At 38.7% G+C, this 21,771-nt stretch overlaps 1 protein-coding gene across 3 annotated transcripts; it reads left to right on the top strand.

Annotated features, from left to right (window-relative positions):
- Positions 1 to 336: 336 nt before the first annotated feature.
- Positions 337 to 21,729, top strand: foxp3a (forkhead box P3a). Of its 3 annotated transcripts, XM_060932054.1 has the most exons (12): positions 337 to 388; positions 11,996 to 12,168; positions 12,725 to 12,815; positions 12,924 to 13,092; positions 17,762 to 17,857; positions 18,053 to 18,140; positions 18,223 to 18,273; positions 18,408 to 18,555; positions 20,080 to 20,156; positions 20,265 to 20,366; positions 20,643 to 20,764; positions 20,944 to 21,729. In XM_060932054.1, exons 2-12 carry the CDS (start codon positions 11,998 to 12,000, stop codon positions 20,990 to 20,992), a joined length of 1,164 nt encoding a protein of 387 aa, XP_060788037.1. In that variant the 5' UTR covers positions 337 to 388; positions 11,996 to 11,997; the 3' UTR covers positions 20,993 to 21,729. The 3 variants fall into 3 exon arrangements, with proteins under 3 accessions (XP_060788037.1, XP_060788035.1, XP_060788036.1); XM_060932052.1 differs by lacking the exon at positions 20,944 to 21,729 and having other exon boundaries at positions 20,643 to 20,912; XM_060932053.1 differs by lacking the exons at positions 337 to 388; positions 20,944 to 21,729 and adding an exon at positions 420 to 521 and having other exon boundaries at positions 20,643 to 20,912.
- Positions 21,730 to 21,771: the final 42 nt, after the last annotated feature.

The raw sequence follows: 21,771 nt of genomic DNA, 5'->3' as shown, positions 1-21,771 counted from the left end.
TGTCTTTTGTTACAACAACAACTTCTTGGATTGCTTAAAGGAATGTAGATCAATCAACAGTATGATATTAGAGCTAAGGGGAAAAATTATCTTGGAGGCAAGGTTAACACAGCTTGACTAAAGTAAACATTTTATGAATACATTCATGTATAACTTGCATTATAGAATTGCTGTGGACCTGGTATTAGATCATGCTATGAAAAACCTACTAAAAGAGGTTAAGAAATTGCTCATTTCCTCAATTACAGTCACAAAGGATGCCACAATGGAGAATAGTACTTTTTTTTCTCCACTTACTAGAGAACTCAGTGTATGGTTTTTTTTTTTTCCTGCACAGCAGTGAAATCATAACTGAGTGGGAAAGCCAGAGAGACAAAGCCAGTGAGAGGTACAGTAACACTGACACTTCTTGCAGTTCTACAGAATAATAGTAGTGAAGAGTATAAAATATTTCCATCACCATGAACGGTAGATTTTAAATGAGTTTTCTTTAGTGCCGGAAGATCACTTGACATGACAGGGTAAGTTACAAATTCTGAAAATGAAAGAAACATCACCTGAAAATTTATATGATGTATGTAACAGTTGTTCTTTGAATTCTCAACCAAAAAACCATGGAGTAAACAGTGATATATAGCTTATATGTTGTTTATATATTCTATTTAAGATGGACAACATTTGCTATTCTTATTGTTAGTTATATGTGACTGGTGAAATGACTTATTAGGTACGTTGCACCCTCAATGTGTGTTAGTATCTAGTACAGTTCATTATAAAGGTGTGTACCTTTGTCACGGGAAGTGTTGTGGTATAACAAACAGACTTGCTTTCGCATAGAAACATACTCGCACAATGTAGTCATGGACTATTTGACAGTACAAATGAACTCCTGCTTAAGTTTCAGACGTGTGCATATTCCAGTGACTAAAGCACAAAATGAGCCTCTGAAACGATGAGCTTTGTAGATGGAAATTTATACAGTTGTACAGAATAATAGCTGGTCATGAAGTTGAAAAAAACATAGTAAAAAGAAAAAATCTTGCGTTAACAGGAAATATAAAATCCAGTCTAGGGCTAGCTGTGCCGTGCCCTGCTGCTTCGAGCGAAATTTGTCAACTTCATAAACTATGCATTTACCAAGAAGAACCACCTGCATCACACTGGTGATCTACAAGTGTACATTGTTATATTCCAAATGACTCACTGCTATCAAATTCAGTCTGCATTAGTATTTGCTACATCCATTGTAGTATGCAGGTGAAGGGGGGGGGTTAAAAAAAAGATGGAAAAATAAATACTGTAAGCTAGACTGTTGAGTCAGAATGTATCTCTAGTGATATATAAAAAGCTCCATACATGGGTTATGTAGTCATGAACAGAACAATAGAACAATATCTGTAATATTAGCCTTCTATTTATAGATATGATGAGCGTAATAGTGAAATTACCCGACAGTGCTAATGATGCTTATTTTCCAATTTGGTTGCTTTATAATTACACAATGCAGGCATAACATATAAGTGCATAATCAGACTTATGGACACTACTAATACACTGACTTATTCATCCTGAAACATTCACACACTAATCACTGACAAGAACATTGTAAAACGTTTTCATATAGGTATCAAAATTATCAGCCAAATCACCAGATGTGGTACACTGCCCAATGTCTGGATCTAAAGCCATCTAGACAAAAGGTGTTTCAGTGTAATCTTGCTTGACTTATATCAAGTCTTCCATGACTTGAACGTTTTATCATTCAGAGTATGAGTAGCTGTTTAGCTCTTTGTTCTTCCAACAATTATCTAGTACTTATTTGTGGCCATTTGATGGAAAGTTTTGGAGTTTTGGAGGCTTAAACTTTGCCTCATGCCTGTGCATAGTGCAATGTCTTTTGTACATGCAATAAGTAAATATATAACAGATTTGCTGGCGGCCCAAATAAACTTAATTGTTGAGCCAAAAATTTCTCAACTACTGACGTCTACTGAGGCTGATAGAATATTTGATTCCATTTCCATGCGCTATTTGCTTTCTTTAGTTCTGCTTCTTGAAAGTTTGTTCTTTATATGATTTAAATCTTAGAATATTTTAAACAACCTGTCTTTAGTTTCAGATGGGGTAACATAATGAATGGACTGAGAAAGAGATGTATTCAGACTGAGAAAATTGTATTAAACTCTAGCTTTACATGTATTCAGTGGAAGGTGAATCTAGAGTACAGTTCATATTAGTGTGATTAGGTATGAATGTAAAATAGAAATATTTTGCTGCTAAGTAGATGATTATGACAAAAAGCAACTATATCAGTGCTGGAATATAAAGTCTTTCAATCTGAAATGTGGCATATGCTGGGGTAACATCACAATATATACTCACCATCCAGTTTATTAGGAACACCTGTACACCTGTACACTCATTCTGTTATCTAATCGGCCAATCATGTGGCAGCAGCACAATGCAAATGCAAATCATCCAGATCCAGGTCAAGAATTTCAGTTAAAATCAAACTAAACCCAAAAATAAATGCCGTTTACAGATCATGGCAAGTACCCTGATATGCCTAGTACCCTGAGCATGTTTAAATTAAAAATAAAACTTTACGACAATAATTTATCCATTTTAAAAGTTATGATATTGCTAAAAATAGGCTTACCTGGACACAACCATTTGTACTGAAACCAGATATCTGCCTGTGACATTATGGCACACTAGTACACTGTTTACCTTCATTACACAGAGCAATCAAATAAAGTCTTTTAATTCTAAAAAAAAATCGCCAGGCGCCACTGCTCTCTCTCTCTCTCTCTCTCTCTCTCTGTGAGTGTGTGTGCGTACACTTTCACTACTTCAGATGGGTTGAACACAGAGAAAGAACTTCACTGTGCTGTAATGTACATGTGACGAATAAAGACTTCTAATTCTAAAAATCTAATCAGAAGTTTTCTGTAACCATACAATTTTTACTGGCAACAAAATCGACGAATTGGCCGACTTCACTTTTATGAAGTTTAAATCTCACTCGGCTAGATAACGCATACGCAGTACCGATAGAGATACTAGTAAACAATCCCATTGCCATAGCAATGCGATTCTTGCTGTCTAAAAATATTCCTTTCCTTGGTGAATAAAAACAAACAAAACATGTCACATAAAATTATCAATGATCAGGCTTATTTTTACAACCAAACACTTGACACTCGGCCAGCTTTAGGGCTCTTTACAACAATTTAGAAGCGACGTATCCACGAGCTCCACTAGCCTTGGTAAGTCATGTAGCATGTAGGTGACGTCATGATTTGTACTCCAAGCGTGATATTTGAACCTCAGAGAGAGTAAGATGGCAGTGCCCAGGGACATTGTTTCTCTTTTAAAATAAAATTTGTACACAGTACACCGATACAAATATGAACAAGTGAACACTCAAACATGTCTTGTATGGGTGAGTATAAAGGAGTTTATTTTGGGGTTTTGTTAATCTTTAATGTTCACATCAAACATTAGAAAATGGGGGAAATTGTGATCTCTGTGATTTTGATCATGGCGTGGTTGTTGGTACCAGAAGGGCAGGTTTGAGCATTTCGTAAACTGCTGATCTTCTGTGATTTTCACACACAACAGTCTCTAGAGTTTACACAGAATGGTGCAAAAAAAAAAAAAACATTGAATGAGCAACAGTTCTGTGAGTGGAAACGCCTTGTTGATAAGAGAGGTCAGAGGCCAGATTGGTTCAGGAAGATATAGTTACCACGAAGGATATAGTAAGTCAAATAATCACTTTTTTACAAGCGTGGTGACCAGAAAAGCATCTCTGAATGCACAACACATCAAACCTTGAGTTGGATGGGCTACAACAGCAGAAAATCACAACAGATTCCACTTCTGTCAGCCAAGAACAAGAATCTGAAGCTATCATGGGCACAGACTCATTGAAATTGAACAATTAGTGGACAAATACAAACACGGTTGTAAAGAGTGTTTATTTGAGTTATTACAGACTTCCTGTCAGCTTAAACCAGTCTGGCTATTCTCCTCTGAGCTCTATCATCAACAAGGTGTTTCAGCCTGCAGACCCTCTGCTTACAGGATGTTTTTTGTTTCTCGCACCATTCTGTGTAAACTCGAGAGACTATTTTGTGTGAAAACCCCAGGAGGTCAGCAGTTTCTGAAATACTCAAACCAGTCCATCTGGCACCAACAACTATGCCACAGTAAAAGTCACAGAGATCACGTTTTTTTCCCCTACAATGTTCTCTAATGTTTGATGTGAGCATTAACTGAAACTCTTGACTTGCATCTGCATGATGCAACTTTTTGCATTGCACTGCTGCCACATGATTAGCTGATTAGAAGAAGAAGAAGCCTTTATTTGTCACATATACATTATATATGGTTATGATATGATGCTTTTTGAGCAGAGAGGGTTAAAGGTCTTGCTCAACCCCCAACCTCCTCATCAGTAACCCAGAGCCTTAACCATTGAGCCACCACTATCCCTAACAGCATGAATGTGCAGGTGTCCATCCATCCATCCATTATCTGCAGCCGCTTATCCTGTTCTACAGGGTCGCGGGCAAGCTGGATCCTATCCCAGCTGACTATGGGCGAGAGGTGGGGTACACCCTGGACAAGTTGCCAGGTCATTGCAGGGCTGACACATAGACACAGACAACCATTCACACTCACATTCACACCTACGGTCAATTTAGAGTCACCAGTTAACCTAACCTGCATGTCTTTGGACTGTGGGGGAAACCGGAGCACCCGGAGGAAACCCATGCGGACACGGGGAGAACATGCAAACTCCGCACAGAAAGGCCCTCGTCGGCCACTGGGCTCGAACCAGGCAGGACCTTCTTGTTGTGAGGCGACAGCGCTAACCACTACGTGCAGGTGTACATGTTCCTAGTAAAGTGGTTGGTGAGTGTACCAATCATATATTGATACACTATACTATACATTTCATACATTTCTACATTATGTTATATTAAATGGTTGGGTTCTTGAACAAGTCTCGTAACCCACAATTGATCGGTTGTATCCTGTTTCACTTGTAAAAACTGGATAAAAACTTTAGCCAAATGAGTAAACGTAAATGACTGGATTCTTGAGCACAGTCTGCTCATTTCATTCATGGTCTTGCAGAATGATTAGCCATAACATAGTCCTATCTGTCATAAAGTTTCACTTTCCTGTCTCTGTTTCAAACATGTCAACTATTTTGAGGATCATGCAGGTGCTTTGTGGCAACCCTGAAATACTAAACATTCATGCTGTTTTTAGCAAGCAGTGGTTTCTGCTTTGCTGCATAGCTATGAATGACATTTTTTCACATTGTCTTTTTAGTTGTGAAATCTGGAAAACTGGTAGCTAAGGTCATCAGATCCATTTCTGTTCATTTGTGGGCCATTTTAAGTCTTACTACTGTAAATTTTCAGAGGAATTATGGGAAAGGACTAGAAATTCCATGGTTTACCTTTGTATCTGACTTTATTGGTTCTAAAAGTCAAAACAATTTTTGACATAAACATTATCCATTGGAAGGCTGCATGAGGATAGCATAAGCATAAGGACGAATAAATATAATTTTTCTTACTCGTAAATTGTCTTTTTTTTTATACCACTGTGCATAAATTCTCTAATATGATTGGTCAGAAAGTGTGAGTAGCTTTGATATTAGGGTCAACTATAATTCAAATCACAGGTTTATATTAATGCACTGTTTCTCTCATCATTTCTAGTCACAACTGATTCACAGGGACTTTAAGGGCAGACACGCCACATAATATATGATTTATAATAAACAGCTTTTAGAACGTGTTTGTTATTTTGTTATTTAATAAAGCAACGCGTGTAATTGTTGATATGATGAAACATTTTGTAAAGAGACTTTATTAAACCTTTATGTAAGGACTCTCCAGTTTCATCACTTTGTAACAGTTAATAAGGTTGTCGGGGACATACGTTTTTTTTTTCACGTTCTGGTTTCTTGGTAAGATGACAAACTACATTGTTTTTTTTGTCTAAGTTTCAAGAGAAAAAGAGAGTCTGGTGAGGGAATGTCTGTTTATAATGTAAGTGATAACAGGAACTAACCTGTATCACAAACATTTCAAAACATTCAGGACTTCAGGGTGGTAACATTGCTCTGTTGTTGATTATTTTCCTCTAAGAGCATGTCACAAAGTGTCCTTTTATATATATAAATTTTGTGTAGTTGTTGTAGTGTGAGCAACACCATTATATTTTCTGTCTCTACATTTACAAGTGCACTAACATTATTAATTTGGAAAATATATAAAAGATATAAAAAAAATGTGTTTGTGAACCCATTCACCTCAAAACCCCTGCAAAACAAATTACTTCCTCTGATTATTCTCTGATTCTGGCAAAGTTTTGACTTTTGAGAAAAACCCCCAAGGTGAAAAAAAAAATTGACATTTATGTGGTTACATGCCTGTAAATGTCACCTGTTATGGAAAGCAGACATATGCAGTTCGGGACTAAACATGATATAAACCACAAACGTAACAGCATTCAAAAATCCAAAGGTGAAAGTACTTTTCATGTTCTTTGTTGAATTTTTTTTTAATGATTTGTTCAAAACTACAGGTATTTGTGCAAAATGTTACACAATGGAAATTAACCTTTTGAACACCTATTTTGAAGGAATATAAATAAACTGCAGTTTAAACTGCAGAGGTGTTTTACAGTGGGGCAAAAAAGTATTTAGTCAGCCACCAATTGTGCAAGTTCTCCCACTTAAAAAGATGAGAGAGGTCTGTAATTTTCATCATAGGTATACCTCAACTATGAGAGACAGAATGGGAGGAAAGAATCCAGGAAATCACATTGTAGGATTTTTAATGAATTAATTGGTAAATTCCTCAGTAAAATAAGTATTTGGTCACCTACAAACAAGCAAGATTTCTGGCTCTCACAGACCTGTAACTTCTTCTTTAAGAGGCTCCTCTGTCCTCCACTCGTTACCTGTATTAATGGCACCTGTTTGAACTCGTTATCAGTATAAAAGACACCTGTCCACAACCTCAAACAGTCACACTCCAAACTCCACTATGGCCAAGACCAAAGAGCTGTCAAAGGACACCAGAAACAAAATTGTAGACCTGCACCAGGCTGGGAAGACTGAATCTGCAATAGGTAAGCAGCTTGGTGTGAAGAAATCAACTGTGGGAGCAATTATTAGAAAATGAAAGACATACAAGACCACTGATAATCTCCCTCGATCTGGGGCTCCACGCAAGATCTCACCCCGTGGGGTCAAAATGATCACAAGAACGGTGAGCAAAAATCCCAGAACCACACGGGGGGAGGGGGGCCTAGTGAATGACCTGCAGAGAGCTGGGACCAAAGTAACAAAGGCTACCATCAGTAACACACTACGCCACCAGGGACTCAAATCCTGCAGTGCCAGACGTGCCCCCCTGCTTAAGCCAGTACATGTCCAGGCCCGTCTGAAGTTTGCTAGAGAGCATTTGGATGATCCAGAAGAGGATTGGGAGAATGTCATATGGTCAGATGAAACCAAAATAGAACTTTTTGGTAAAAACTCAACTTCTTGTGTTTGGAGGAGAAAGAATGCTGAGTTGCATCCAAAGAACACCATACCTACTGTGAAGCATGGGGGTGGAAATATCATGCTTTGGGGCTGTTTTTCTGCAAAGGGACCAGGACGACTGATCTGTGTAAAGGAAAGAATGAATGGGGCCATGTATCATGAGATTTTGAGTGAAAACCTCCTTCCATCAGCAAGGGCATTGAAGATGAAACGTGGCTGGGTCTTTCAGCATGACAATGATCCCAAACACACTGCCCGGGCAATGAAGGAGTGGCTTCGTAAGAAGCATTTCAAGGTCCTGGAGTGGCCTAGCCAGTCTCCAGATCTCAACCCCATAGAAAATCTTTGGAGGGAGTTGAAAGTCCGTGTTGCCCAGCGACAGCCCCAAAACATCACTGCTCTAGAGGAGATCTGCATGGAGGAATGGGCCAAAATACCAGCAACAGTGTGTGAAAACCTTGTGAAGACTTACAGAAATGTTTGACCTCTGTCATTGCCAACAAAGGGTATATAACAAAGTATTGAGATGAACTTTTGTTATTGACCAAATACTTATTTTCCACCATAATTAGCAAATAAATTCTTTAAAAATCAGACAATGTGAGTTTCTGGATTTTTTTTTTCTCATTTTGTCTCTCATAGTTGAGGACATAGTTGGTGACTGACTAAATACTTTTTTGCCCCACTGTAATACAACCCCGATTCCAAAAAAGTTGGGACAAAGTACAAATTGTAAATAAAAACGGAATGCAATGATGTGGAAGTTTCAAAATTCCATATTTTATTCAGAATGGAACATAGATGACATATCAAATGTTTAAACTGAGAAAATGTATCATTTAAAGAGAAAAATTAGGTGATTTTAAATTTCATGATTACAACACATCTCAGAAAAGTTGGGACAAGGCCATGTTTACCACTGTGAGACATCCCCTTTTCTCTTTACAACAGTCTGTAAACATCTGGGGACTGAGGAGACAAGTTGCTCAAGTTTAGGGATAGGAATGTTAACCCATTCTTGTCTAATGTAGGATTCTAGTTGCTCAACTGTCTTAGGTCTTTTTTGTCGTATCTTCCGTTTTATGATGCGCCAAATGTTTTCTATGGGTGAAAGATCTGGACTGCAGGCTGGCCAGTTCAGTACCCGGACCCTTCTTCTACACAGCCATGATGCTGTAATTGATGCAGTATGTGGTTTGGCATTGTCATGTTGGAAAATGCAAGGTCTTCCCTGAAAGAGACGTCGTCTGGATGGGAGCATATGTTGCTCTAGAACCTGGATATACCTTTCAACATTGATGGTGTCTTTCCAGATGTGTAAGCTGCCCATGCCACACACACTAATGCAACCCCATGCCATCAGAGATGCAGGCTTCTGAACTGAGCGCTGATAACAACTTGGGTCGTCCTTCTCCTCTTTAGTCCAAATGACACGGCGTCCCTGATTTCCATAAGGAACTTCAAATTTTGATTCGTCTGACCACAGAACAGTTTTCCACTTTGCCACAGTCCATTTTAAATGAGCCTTGGCCCAGAGAAGACGTCTGCGCTTCTGGATCATGTTTAGATACGGCTTCTTCTTTGAACTACAGAGTTTTACCTGGCAACGGCAGATGGCACGGTGAATTGTGTTCACAGATAATGTTCTCTGGAAATATTCCTGAGCCCAGTTTGTGATTTCCAATACAGAAGCATGCCTGTATGTGATGCAGTGCCGTCTAAGGGCCTGAAGATCACGGGCACCCAGTATGGTTTTCTGGCCTTGACCTTTACACACAGAGATACTTCCAGATTCTCTGAATCTTTTGATGATATTATGCACTGTAAATGATGATATGTTCAAACTCTTTGCAATTTTACACTGTCGAACTCCTTTCTGATATTGCTCCACTATTTGTCGGTGCAGAATTAGGGGGATTGGTGATCCTCTTCCCATCTTTACTTCCGAGAGCCGCTGCCACTCCAAGATGCTCTTTTTATACCCAGTCATGTTAATGACCTATTGCCAATTGACCTAATGAGTTGCAATTTGGTCCTCCAGCTGTTCCTTTTTTGTACCTTTAACTTTTCCAGCCTGTTATTGCCCCTGTCCCAACTTTTTTGAGATGTGTTGCTGTCATGAAATTTCAAATGAGCCAATATTTGGCATGAAATTTCAAAATGTCTCACTTTCGACATTTGATATGTTGTCTATGTTCTATTGTGAATACAATATCAGTTTTTGAGATTTGTAAATTATTGCATTCTGTTTTTATTTACAATTTGTACTTTGTCACAACTTTTTTGGAATCGAGGTTATATATATATATATATATATATATATATATATATATATACTGTTTCTGAATTACATTAGTATTTTTGTAGTTTTCATACCTTAAAATAGATTTACTTGTTGAGAATAAGATTTTTACTGAGTGCTGATATCAAATGCAGCACATTAAAATTAATTTAAATAATTTGGTACAATAAAAACACAGTTGTTACAAGTGAATAGAGTCACTTTTGGTTCCTTTTCCTTAACATGGGGGGCCCTACTCAGGCGGAAACGTGCGTGTGTGTGTGTGTGTGTGTGTGTGTGTGTGTGTGTGTGTGTGTGTGTGTGTGTGCGCGCGCGCACGCATTGTTTCCATCTGCAAGCTTTCCTGTGGTCCACAGGTTGCTTCCCTCATCTTCAGCTCAGCGCACACCTGTGCAACACCACAACAGCAGAGAACGTATGCATGTTTTTTTGTTTTGTCTTTCTGACACACGATACATCTGGAAACAGTTTGGTATCGGCAACCATCAGCATCATAAGCAAACATCAGCAAACCACTGGATATTTCTAATTCAGTTTTGGTTGATGCTATGATGGCAATGTTGACATTTGTGTTTTGGGATTATTACTTTACATGCACACACAATAGTGTGATTCATTAAAATACTTGATATTGACCTTGTCAGTTATGCACTGGATCTCTCAGAAATAGGTTTTTTTCTATGTTTTGTTTGTTTATTTGTTTGTTTTTTCTTTCTTTTTTTTACATTTCATCCTTTTTAACAGGCCATGTGTAAATGTACAGACTACACAAGTACTCTAGCACACAGGTTTTCATATTTTACGTTTCAAGGCCTTTTCAGTGGTTTACAGTGGTAACATGAAACATGTAGTCATATTTTCTCAGAACAATATGAAAACACCAAGACAATCATTCATGTAGGTTTCCTAATTCTATAAGCATAGAGCACATATACATGTATAATATAATCTGTAAACTTATATAATCTATGAGATCTTATTAAAAATTAAGCTAATAATAAAAAACACTGCTCTTCTTAATATTCAGTTTTAAAATTATATTTTCCATGTCCGGTCAATAACAGAAGCCCAGATATATGAAATGTATTTGATATCAGAGGTATTGTATTTGCATGAGCCTGTTTATATTTTAGGTCACCAGATGTTTTAATAATAATAATAATAATAATAATAAATTAATCCACAAAACCCCTAAACCCCCACAGTCTATCAGTAGCCACATAACTTTCTTATTAGTTTAACTGTAGTTACTGAATAATTCATGTTAGCTTCTAAATATTTTAGAGTTATTCCATGAAATCCAGTCATACCTGAGCTGATAGCCAACTAGGCACGGCACACCGAGTTGGCTATAAGCCATGTACGACGAGATTGATTGGAATAACTGTTTTATTCTATCCACAGTCACTGGAGTTTGAGAAACAGAGTATTTTTAGTTTTAGTTTTTCAAATTCAATAAATAAACACTTTATACAAAACGTCCAACAAAATCATTTCCACTTAGAATGTAAACAAACCAGCGAAATGACAGTAGCAATTTGTGAAAAATGCTATAATAATAATTCTTGAAAAATAAAAAAAGATACCATGAAATACTTTCATTCCATATTTTGTTGCTTTTTTTTTAATTTTGGGGGGGTTTGTTTTTGAGTAGAGTTTTTATTTCGTCCTCGGTTGGTTCAGTAACACGGTCCACCATTTTGTTTTTCTTCTTTAGGGTTTTTTGGCGGTTGGCAAACCAACTTAAAGGTGCATTACCACCACTGACTGGGCTGCTGTGTGGAACAGGAGATATTGGGGGGGGGGAACAACTATATTCTTTTAGCTATTTCTGTTTCTTTTAAATATGTGATAAAGTGATATATCTGACTTGATGCGCTCTGCCATTTTGTTTTTCTCTACTCATGGTATATGAGCTGATAGCCTAGTAGTAGAGTAGCCAATCAGAGTGTGTGATTGCTCATATCCAGTGAATGTGGACAGAATAAAATATAAATATACATTACTGTACACACTTTAAGATGAATAGCCTTATGCAGTTCTTACAGATTTGAAGTTTACCAGTAATAAAATGGGCATAAATAATAACTAAGAGTGTATATAAATTCCAGCTATGCTTCATAATGGAGTTGGGACAAGTGGAGGACAAGAGAGCGGTAGTAGTACAAAAGACCAGAAGCAACTTCGTCGACAGGCTGAAGAGCCTCCTGAGTTTTCCAGATCACAGATAAAGTCCACAGCAGGCAATTCATCTTCAAGAGTCACTCAGTGCATCATCACAAAGGTAATACGATTTAAGGTATTATCATTTATACATTTTGGTTGCAGCGCAAAATACTTTGCAGTGAAAAAAAATTGACAACAACAGGAACAGCACTATTAACTGTAACCTCAAACAAATAAAAAAGTATGATGTGTCAAGCCATGATATTATACATAAGAATTGTAAGCTCTAACAAATTGATGCGGTATAACAGGAATAGAACACTTGGAATATGCTGTTTATAGAAAAATAATGTGGGGAAGTCATGGCCTAATGGTTAGAGAAACAGCATTGGGACCAAAAGGTCACCAGTTCGATTCCCTGGACCAGCAGGAATGGCTGAAGTGCCCTTGAGCAAGGCATCTAAGTTGGGGACCCAACTGCTCCCTAGGCTGCTCTGGGTATATTGCATGTCGCTCTGGATAAGAGCGCCTGCTAAATGCCTGTAATGTAATGTAATGAACTTCAGGCATTGCACCACACCATTGTTGAGTATAACAGCATATGCTGTTGTGTATTATTCCTTAAACATATTACCTGCAGAACTTCACACCACTTGTTTACTGTGTCCATGCAGGGCACCAACGAAAAACCCAACAAGCAACATCAGCAGTCTATCCTACAGAGACCATCAGTTCTCCGCAAGGGCAACCAGACTCTGTCACATGGTACACTCATCAGAAAAATAAAATAATAAAAATTATTTTACATTTTACCTCCATAAACTCTGTTTTAATAAAATAAAGCTTCTAATAGAAAGCCTAACAATTCCACAGCTTTGTCCAACCAGACTGGTGTGAGTGACTGTTCCACTGAACTCATATTCAAAGAAGAAATGGACAATAAACTGCCAGTCAGCTTGTTAACTTATGAAACAGACTATCCCAGAAGAGTCAGTGCTTCTGAACCAAGTCCTGTCCAGAGCACAACAGAGCACCATACAGAGTAAGTACAGAAACTCACTAATTCTTACACCAACTTGACGTCTGGATTGTTGCTTTTGGCTACAACTCGTATGAGTTCCAAAATTTTTATCTTAGCTTTTTTTTTAAGCTGTTATTTGCTTTTATAACAGGTTTGTGAAAGCATCTACATCAAGTTGTTTATGCTTTGTTCCACACCCTGCTGTGGAACAAAAGAAAATGAATTCCTGTTTGGCTTTCAGCCGAGAAGTAGAACCTCATCAATGATTAACCTAGTGATTATAATAGGACATCTACCTTTAATATCTAGTGAAGTCAGGACTTTTCTGCAATACCAGACTATGAAAGCAGCATCAAGGTCAATACACAGTGTCAAGAATTTGGTTGTAAATGACAATATACACTCACTGGCCACTTTTTTAGGAACACCCATCCACCTGCTGTTTTATGCAGTTCTCTAATCAGTCAATCCCTTGACAGCAGCACAGTGCAGAAAATCATGCAGATACAAACCAAGAACTTCACTTAATGTACACTTCAAACATCAGAATGGGAAAAAATGTGATTTCTGTGATTTTCACTGTGGCATGGTTGTAGGTGCCAGATGGACTGGGTTGAGCATTTCAGAAACTGCAGATCTTCTGGGGTTTTCACACACAGCAGTCTCTAGAGTTTACACAGAATGGTACAAAAAAACACTGAATGAGTGACAGCTCTGTCGGTGGAAACGTCTTGTTGATAAGAGAGGTCAGAGGAAAATGGCCAGATTGTTTCGAGCTGCCAGGAAGGATATAACAACTCATAGCAACTCTTTACAACTGTGGTGAGCAGAAAAGCATCTCAGCATGCAACAGCAGAAGACCACATTGGGTTCCGCTCCTGCCAGCCAAGAACAGGAACCTTAGAATCAAGAACAAGTTCCTATTAAAGTGGTCAGTGAGCATACACTACATGGTCAAAAGTTTGGTGACACCTGACCATCACAGCCAGATATGCTTGCTGAATATCCCTTTCCAACGCCATTGGCATTAATATGGAGTTGGTCTGGGAAGGTTTTACACTGGGTTTTGGAATGTATCTTGTGCCCATTCAGCCATAAGTACATTAATGAGTTTGGGCACTAATGTTGGACAGTTCAGCATTCCAATTCACCTGAAAGGTGGTCAGTGGGGCTGAGGTCAAGGCTCTGTGCAGGTCACGTATTTCTTCCACACCAATATTGGCAAACCATGTCTTTTATAGATCTCACTTTGTGAAAAGGGGCATTGTCATGCTGGAAATCATAATGCTCCAGCATACTAAGACACTCTAGACAATTTTGTGTTTCCAAGTTTGGGGAAGGCCCATATATGAGTGTGATGGTCAGGTATCCACATACTTTTGGCCATATAGTGTAATGTAGCAATATATTGTGTAATCAATATACAGTACAAAGGCGGCACAGTGGTGTAGTGGTTAGTACTGTCATCTCACAGCAAGAAGGTCCTGGGTTTGAGCCCAGCAGCCAACAGGGGCCTTTCTGTGGGGAGTTGTGTCTACGTGGGTTTCCTCTGGGTGCTCCGGTTTCCCCCACAGTCCAAAGACATGCAGGTTAGGCTAATTGGTGGCTCTAAATTGACTGTAGGTGTGAATGTGAGTGTGAATGGTTGTTTATCTCTATGTGTCAGCTCTGTAATGATCTGGTGAGTTGTCCAGGATGTACCCCACCTCTCGCCCATAGTCAGCTGCTCCAGCTTGCCCAAATTCCTAGAATGATAATTTCTCATCTCATTCTCATTTCATTATCTCTAGCCGCTTTATCCTGTTCTACAGGATCGCAGGCAAGCTGGAGCCTATCCCAGCTGACTACGGGTGAAAGGCGGGGTACACCCTGGACAAGTTGCCAGGCCATCACAGGGCTGACACATAGACACAGACAACCATTCACACTCACATTCACACCTACGGTCAATTTAGAGTCGCCAGTTAACCTAACCTGCATGTCTTTGGACTGTGGGGGAAACCGGAGCACCCGGAGGAAACCCATGCGGACACGGGGAGAACATGCAAACTCCGTACAGAAAGGCCCTCGTTGGCCACGGGGCTTGAACCCGGACCTTCTTGCTGTGAGGCGACAGCGCAAACCACTACACCACCGTGCCACCCCATGATCATTTCTATTTAAATAATAATAATTATTATCACATCACATCACATCACATTATCTCTAGCCGCTTTATCCTTCTACAGGGTCGCAGGCAAGCTGGAGCCTATCCCAGCTGACTACGGGTGAAAGGCGGGGTACACCCTGGACAAGTTGCCAGGTCATCACAGGGCTGACACATAGACACAGACAACCATTCACACTCACATTCACACCTACGGTCAATTTAGAGTCGCCAGTTAACCTAACCTGCATGTCTTTGGACTGTGGGGGAAACCGGAGCACCCGGAGGAAACCCATGCGGACACGGGGAGAACATGCAAACTCCGTACAGAAAGGCCCTCGTTGGCCACGGGGCTTGAACCCGGACCTTCTTGCTGTGAGGCGACAGCGCAAACCACTACACCACCGTGCCACCCCATGATCATTTCTATTTAAATAATAATAATAATTATTATTATTATAATTTAAAACCCGTTCTTTTCTATTTTTTTTCCTTTTTCCTTATTTTGGAAGACTTGCAGAGTTAATTTTTTTTACCATTCACCCCCTGCTGATTTAGATTTTAAATAATACAATATGCATAACATATCGAGCTGGCTTTTGATACTCTGCCTGCAAGTTTTTACCAATCATTTCTTAGACTGGGATGATAGTTAGTCATTGCCATATTTAGAAATTTGTTGTATCCTGCTTTGATTTATAGATCGCTTTTTAAATGTATTTGATCACGACAATAATCGTTTCTCAAAGTTTAGAACTAAATATCTTTATCAGTCTGTAGATGTGGTTTAATGATGACTTGATAGCTTGACAAAGAATCAGCACTTAAAAAGCTTATCATTGGCCAATCTTAAAGCTTACGTGAACTGAGCACTATCTGTGCTTTCTCATTCAGAAACAAATACACAGTTTCTCTTGAAAACAAGACGCACATTCAAAATCATTTCATAACCTCAGTACTGTTTGTACTATTTAACTCCTCCAGTTAAACATATGCTTATTTGCATACTATGTGAAACCGTCTTTTCAGTACTGCTACTACTGAGTTTGTCCAGTCTGTAGTTAATTCATATGATAGCCAGATGAAAGTTATCAAATTGATTTGCCTGTGATGCTATAACAAATCCAAGATACAAAACAGGGAGCAAGTGTATACAATAGATGACAAATTAAAGGGGATAATGGTTGCTCTTTTATGCTACAGGAAGCATTTTGCTAGCAAGGTTTGGGTCCTGGCGACTTGGCCAGGGTGTACCCCGCCTTTTGCCCGTAGTCAGCTGGGATAGGCTCCAGCTTGGCTGCGACCCTGTAGAACAGGATAAAGTGGCTAGAGATAATGAGATGAGATGAGATGAGGTTTGGGTCCACTTATCCACTTCGAGGGAAGGTCACTTCAGATTGATACAAAGTTCTGACTGATCACCTTAATCTTATTATGAAACACTTCTATTCTGATGGGAGTAGTCTTTTCCAGGATAACTATGAGTATGAAATGTTGTTAATCATATTCTCTGGCCTTCACACCCTCCTGATTCCATCCATCCATTATCTGTAGCCGCTTATCCCGTTCTACAGGGTTGCAGGCAAGCTGGAGCCTATCTCAGCTGACTATGGGTGAGAGGCGGGGTACACCCTGGACAAGTTGCCAGGTTATCGCAGGGTGTACAAACAACGAGACAAACAACCATTCACACTCACGGTCAATTTAACACCCACCAATTAGCCTAACCTGCATGTCTTTGGACTGTGGGGGAAACCGGAGCACCTGGATTAAACCCAGGCAGACACAGGGAGAACGTGCAAGCTCCACACAGAAAGGCCCCTGTCGGCCACTGGGCTTGAACCCAGAACCTTCCTGCTGTGAGGCAACAGTGCTAACCACCACTACACCACCGTGCCATCCCCGATTCCAACCCATTTAAGCACCAATAGGTTTTGGACTGATATGTTAGACAGTGCACTCGAACACCATCACCTAAACACCAACCGAGGGAATACCCTTTGGAAGAACTGTGTTCATCCCTCCAGTTCTAGAATCAGTGCCAATGTGTATTGAAGCTGTTCTAGCAGTTTGGTGTGGTCCAAAATAATCTGAAGGAGCTTGATTGCTTGTTTTGTTCTTTTAACTTCAATTTGTTGGTTGCCTGTATGTTAGTAACACTTGGGTATACAGACACCAAACTTGGCAGGTTGGTGTGGTACTTTCACTTGACCATGACATTTCGCCAACAATGAGTGTCACAATATTGACTGCTTAGAACTTTTCAACCACTTGCCATACTGGCAATCACGCATTTGACAATCATACTGCTCTGTTCTTAAAATTCCTTTTTTATACTAAGCGCAACATCAAGCATGTCAAGACCCACAACTGGAATTTTACAGGTTTTTTTTTCAGTATTCCTCTGAGAAGTTCCATCAAACAATACCTATAAAACATTTTTCTATCCAGGATCATTCTTCAGTACTACAGCAAGTAAACAATTAGACCCCAGTCCATATTTTCTTTTATTTTTCTCTTCTAAAACTATTTTCTTTTTTGAAGTCCTCCAGAGATCTCTGAAAACCTTTTATTTAACAATGGGGTGTGCACCTGGCCAGGCTGCAAGGAAGTGTTCAAGGACTATAATCACTTCCTGAAGTAAGTCATGACATTAACATTTATTTTGTGATGGACCTGATGCTACCAATTTCTTACATTATTTCCTTACATTATTTTCATCTTTATCTGCCATGGCTAAAATGTTTATTGCCAACAACTTGTGTTGCAACTTTCTAGCATGCTGGCTTCTTGAATTAATGCAAAGAATCTTCTTATTTATTGTATACTATAAAGACATCTCTATTCGGAGCATGTCCCTGGGGACAAAACCATTAACCAATGGAGAATGCAGAAAAATATGGTCGAAAGCATGGAGCGTCAGGTACACACACAACACATTCATAAAGCATATTGATTTCAAGCTTTGTCACTGATGACGTAGATAACCTGTGTACTTATTGCAGTTGGCTGTGGAAAGACAGAGGCTACAGTCCATGCACCTGCATCTGTTTGATGTAAGCACTTTTGCTGAAGTAACACTTACATAATGCAGTATTCATGCTGAAACATTTTTAAAATGGATAAGCAGTCTTCATACATTGTCTGCTGTCCCCAAACAATAATTGACCAACATATTCTTCTACTCCAGGCTAACCCAAGACCGAAGCAGTCTAGTACTCCTTCAGGAAGCCTGCAGTCCTGTCAGAATTTGAGCATTTTACATGCACAAAACACAACCACATCTGACATGCTACCTCCAGGATATTGGCAGATGCCAGCAACGCCATTCATACCAGGTTAGAACACACACACACACACACACACAATAAAAGCAAAAAAGTACAGCATCTCTGAGGTGACATGGTGGTTATTATTTAATAAAGTGGAGCCAGGAATTAATATACTGAGGTCACAAATTTTGTAACCTGAACCCACACTAATGGCATTCACTAATGTTGCAACACCACTGAAACCAGTATGTCTTTTTGCATCATTCAAAGTTTGAAGTGTAATATTATCAGTCTCAGTGCTTGGGTTCCTGTGGCCACAACAGTCTGATTCATTTTAAAACATGACAATTTAGTATTTTTTGGCCATGAAATAGATGCCTAACTTGTGGCCTTAATATTTAACAGTTTTTCCACAAAATCGAGTCGTACATGAGCTGATAGCCAACGAGGTGCGTAGCGCCGAGTTGGCTATCAGCCATGTACGATGAGATTGAGTGGAATGACCGTTTTATTCTATCCACATTCACTGGATTTTCAGAAACAGAGCATTTTTATTTTTTGCAAATTTGATAAATAAAAACTTTGTACAAAACATCCGACAAAATCATTTCCACTTAGAACGTAAACAAACTGGTGAAATGACAGTAGCAATTTGTGAAAAATGCTATAGTAATAATTCTTGAAAAATAAAAAACATATGTTCTTCCCATCAAATACTTTTATTCCATATTTTGTTGCCTTTTTTGTACTTTTTGGGGTTTTGTTTTCGAGTAGAGTTTTTGTTTCATCCTCGGTTGGTTCAGCAACACGCTCCGCCATTTTGTTTTTCTCTACTCACGGTATATGAGCTGATAGCCTAGTAGTAGAGTAGCCAATCAGAGTGTGTGATTTCTCATATTCAGTGAACGTGAACGGAAAAATTACTTTTCCTGTATTAGGGCAGTGCTGGGTCTGTGGTTAAGACTCAGTGTTGATGATCAGATGGTCAGGAGTTCCTTGAGTGAGGCCCTCAACCTTATCAGCTCCAAGGCTGCTGTATCATGTGTCATGGCTGACCCTGTGTTCTGACAAGCTTGGATATGTGAATAAAAAGTATTTTATTTTAGTGTAATATAATCACATCAAATGCCATGTACAAAAGCCTGCTGCCAAGAAATGTTTCAATTGAGCAGTTAAGTAAAACTGCTAACTTTGACTCAAAGGTCAAGGCTTACATTTCACTAAAAGCAGTGGTGATGTAAGGATTATACCAATTGTGTCAATATCAGTATCAGCAATACAGTATTATGCAGAGGCATTTTCAGTAGGGGTAGTATGACATGACACCATATGTAAAGTGTGATCATATGATGCAATTTGATATTTTTATCTCCCTTGTGCCCAGTGTTCCTGGGACTGGCTCCAGACCCACTGCAACCAGTGGATAGTAAAAACATATAGGGGACTCAGACATTTGGATTCTGTGTTATTTGGACTTAGATCTGTGATTATGTCCAACATTTTATTATACTAGAAAGTACATCAGCATGCAATGTGACTGTCTTTAATTGGATTTTTTTTTTTGTTAAATATGTGACAATTATTGTGCAGGAATCGTCCCCAGTATCGAGTGCTACAAATACATGAACATGAGGCCACCATTTACTTATGCCTCCATGATAAGATGGGTGGGTGAGCACTGTTAATGTTTTTATGAACAAACCTACAAACAAAGACATTCCTCTTGAATTTTCTAGGATTAATCAATTACATTTACTTTGTATCTTGCTCTTTAGGCAATTCTTGAATCTCCTGAAAAACAGCTAACACTGAATGAAATCTATCACTGGTTCACAAGCAAGTTCTTCTACTTCCGTCATAACACAGCCACATGGAAGGTACCGTAAAACATGCTTTGTACGTTTTTTTGCTCTGTGACTCTGTGGTCACAAGCAGAAGTTTTAAACCACAGCTATCACAGTTATCTAACCTAACATATTTAAACATGAGAATTGCTGACAGTAACACACTGTGACAGTTGTCATTTTTTGTAGCTTCTTGAAGTTGTTTACTTCAGTGCGCTAAAGGAGTGTCCTATGCAGAAACCTGTTAAAGTAAACAGATTATCATATATCTCACTATTTTATTTTATTTTTTAAATCCCACACATGCAGAATGCAGTCCGGCACAACCTAAGCCTCCATAAGTGCTTTGTACGAGCTGATGGAGGGAAAGGCTCTGTTTGGACAGTGGATGAGGCAGAATTTCTGAGAAGGAGAGGGCAGAAATTACACAGGTGCACTATCCCAAAACGGTTAAGTCCACTGAACATTCAGGTCATAAGTACATAAATAAATACAAAATGCAGCTCTTTAACATTAGTTACTGGATGGGGTGTCTGGAAGTGATTCATATGAATTGCAATATAGATTCTCTTGAACTATTAATGACCAATTTTCCCCTTATTTTCTCCAGGGACCAAGACATGAGCTGGCTGGCACACTATTCCATGTTTTATTCTTGAAATGACATTCTTCAGTGTTAAGTCACATCTGCAGACATTCTATGGAATGTCATCAATACCTCAAAGTGTCTCTTTTAGTAGATCTCGGAGTAATTTCTGATTTTCATTCAGCTTTATTCTCTTTGACTCGCCAATATGGCTAAACTGTCTGTGAGCGTTTATGGAGTTTGATTTATTTCATTAGACTTTTGAATTTAAACACACACACACTCAGAATTGCCAGGTTTGGTATTCACCTACTTTTACCTGCAAGTTATTTTTAAAGCAGTTTTTTTATGTGAATAATTAATTTAAAATGTCAAAAAGTTCAGTCACACTTTTAAGTATGAAATTCAGTTCCAGATTTTGCAAACCATGAAGTTCAAGTTGAGTTCCGAATTCAATTTCAGATGGAAAAATGCAAATTAAAATTGATAAATTCAGGTGTGACAGTTTTTTTTTTCATTTTGTATGACATTTCTGATGTAAGGAGCCCCTAAAGTCCTGAAAAGTGATTTTTTTTTCTTAAGCTTGTGCGTAGAAGATTAAAAAAAAAAACTTTAGGGATTTAGTGGATCCCTATACTGATGGGATGATTTTTAACTTAATAGCTTTTTTTTTCTTAGCTGCAGAAAGAAATGTTCTACAGAGGCTGATGCCTAAAATACTAAAATGCGTGCATACATACATACATTCTTGTGATGTTTCATTGTATTTAAAATGGTCTTAACTGTCCAGTGTTACAAAATAAAAATAACGGAGAGTAACCAGAGTCCTTCTGCATGTCATTTTTGAAAGGT

This window comes from Neoarius graeffei, chromosome 10 (assembly GCF_027579695.1).
Source record: "Neoarius graeffei isolate fNeoGra1 chromosome 10, fNeoGra1.pri, whole genome shotgun sequence".
Classification (NCBI taxonomy): domain Eukaryota; kingdom Metazoa; phylum Chordata; class Actinopteri; order Siluriformes; family Ariidae; genus Neoarius; species Neoarius graeffei.
Note: the sequence above shows the minus strand (reverse complement) of the source record. Positions and strands in the feature narration are given on the sequence as shown.

Bases quoted from the DNA above. Each gene is read 5' to 3' on its own strand.
- foxp3a (XM_060932052.1), top strand. From the start codon at position 11,998: ATGCTTCATAATGGAGTTGGGACAAGTGGAGGACAAGAGAGCGGTAGT. The intron at 13,093-17,761 runs GTAAGTACAGAA...TCTTTTTTGAAG, and splicing joins ACAACAGAGCACCATACAGA to TCCTCCAGAGATCTCTGAAA. The intron at 18,556-20,079 runs GTTAGAACACAC...ATTATTGTGCAG, and splicing joins AGCAACGCCATTCATACCAG to GAATCGTCCCCAGTATCGAG.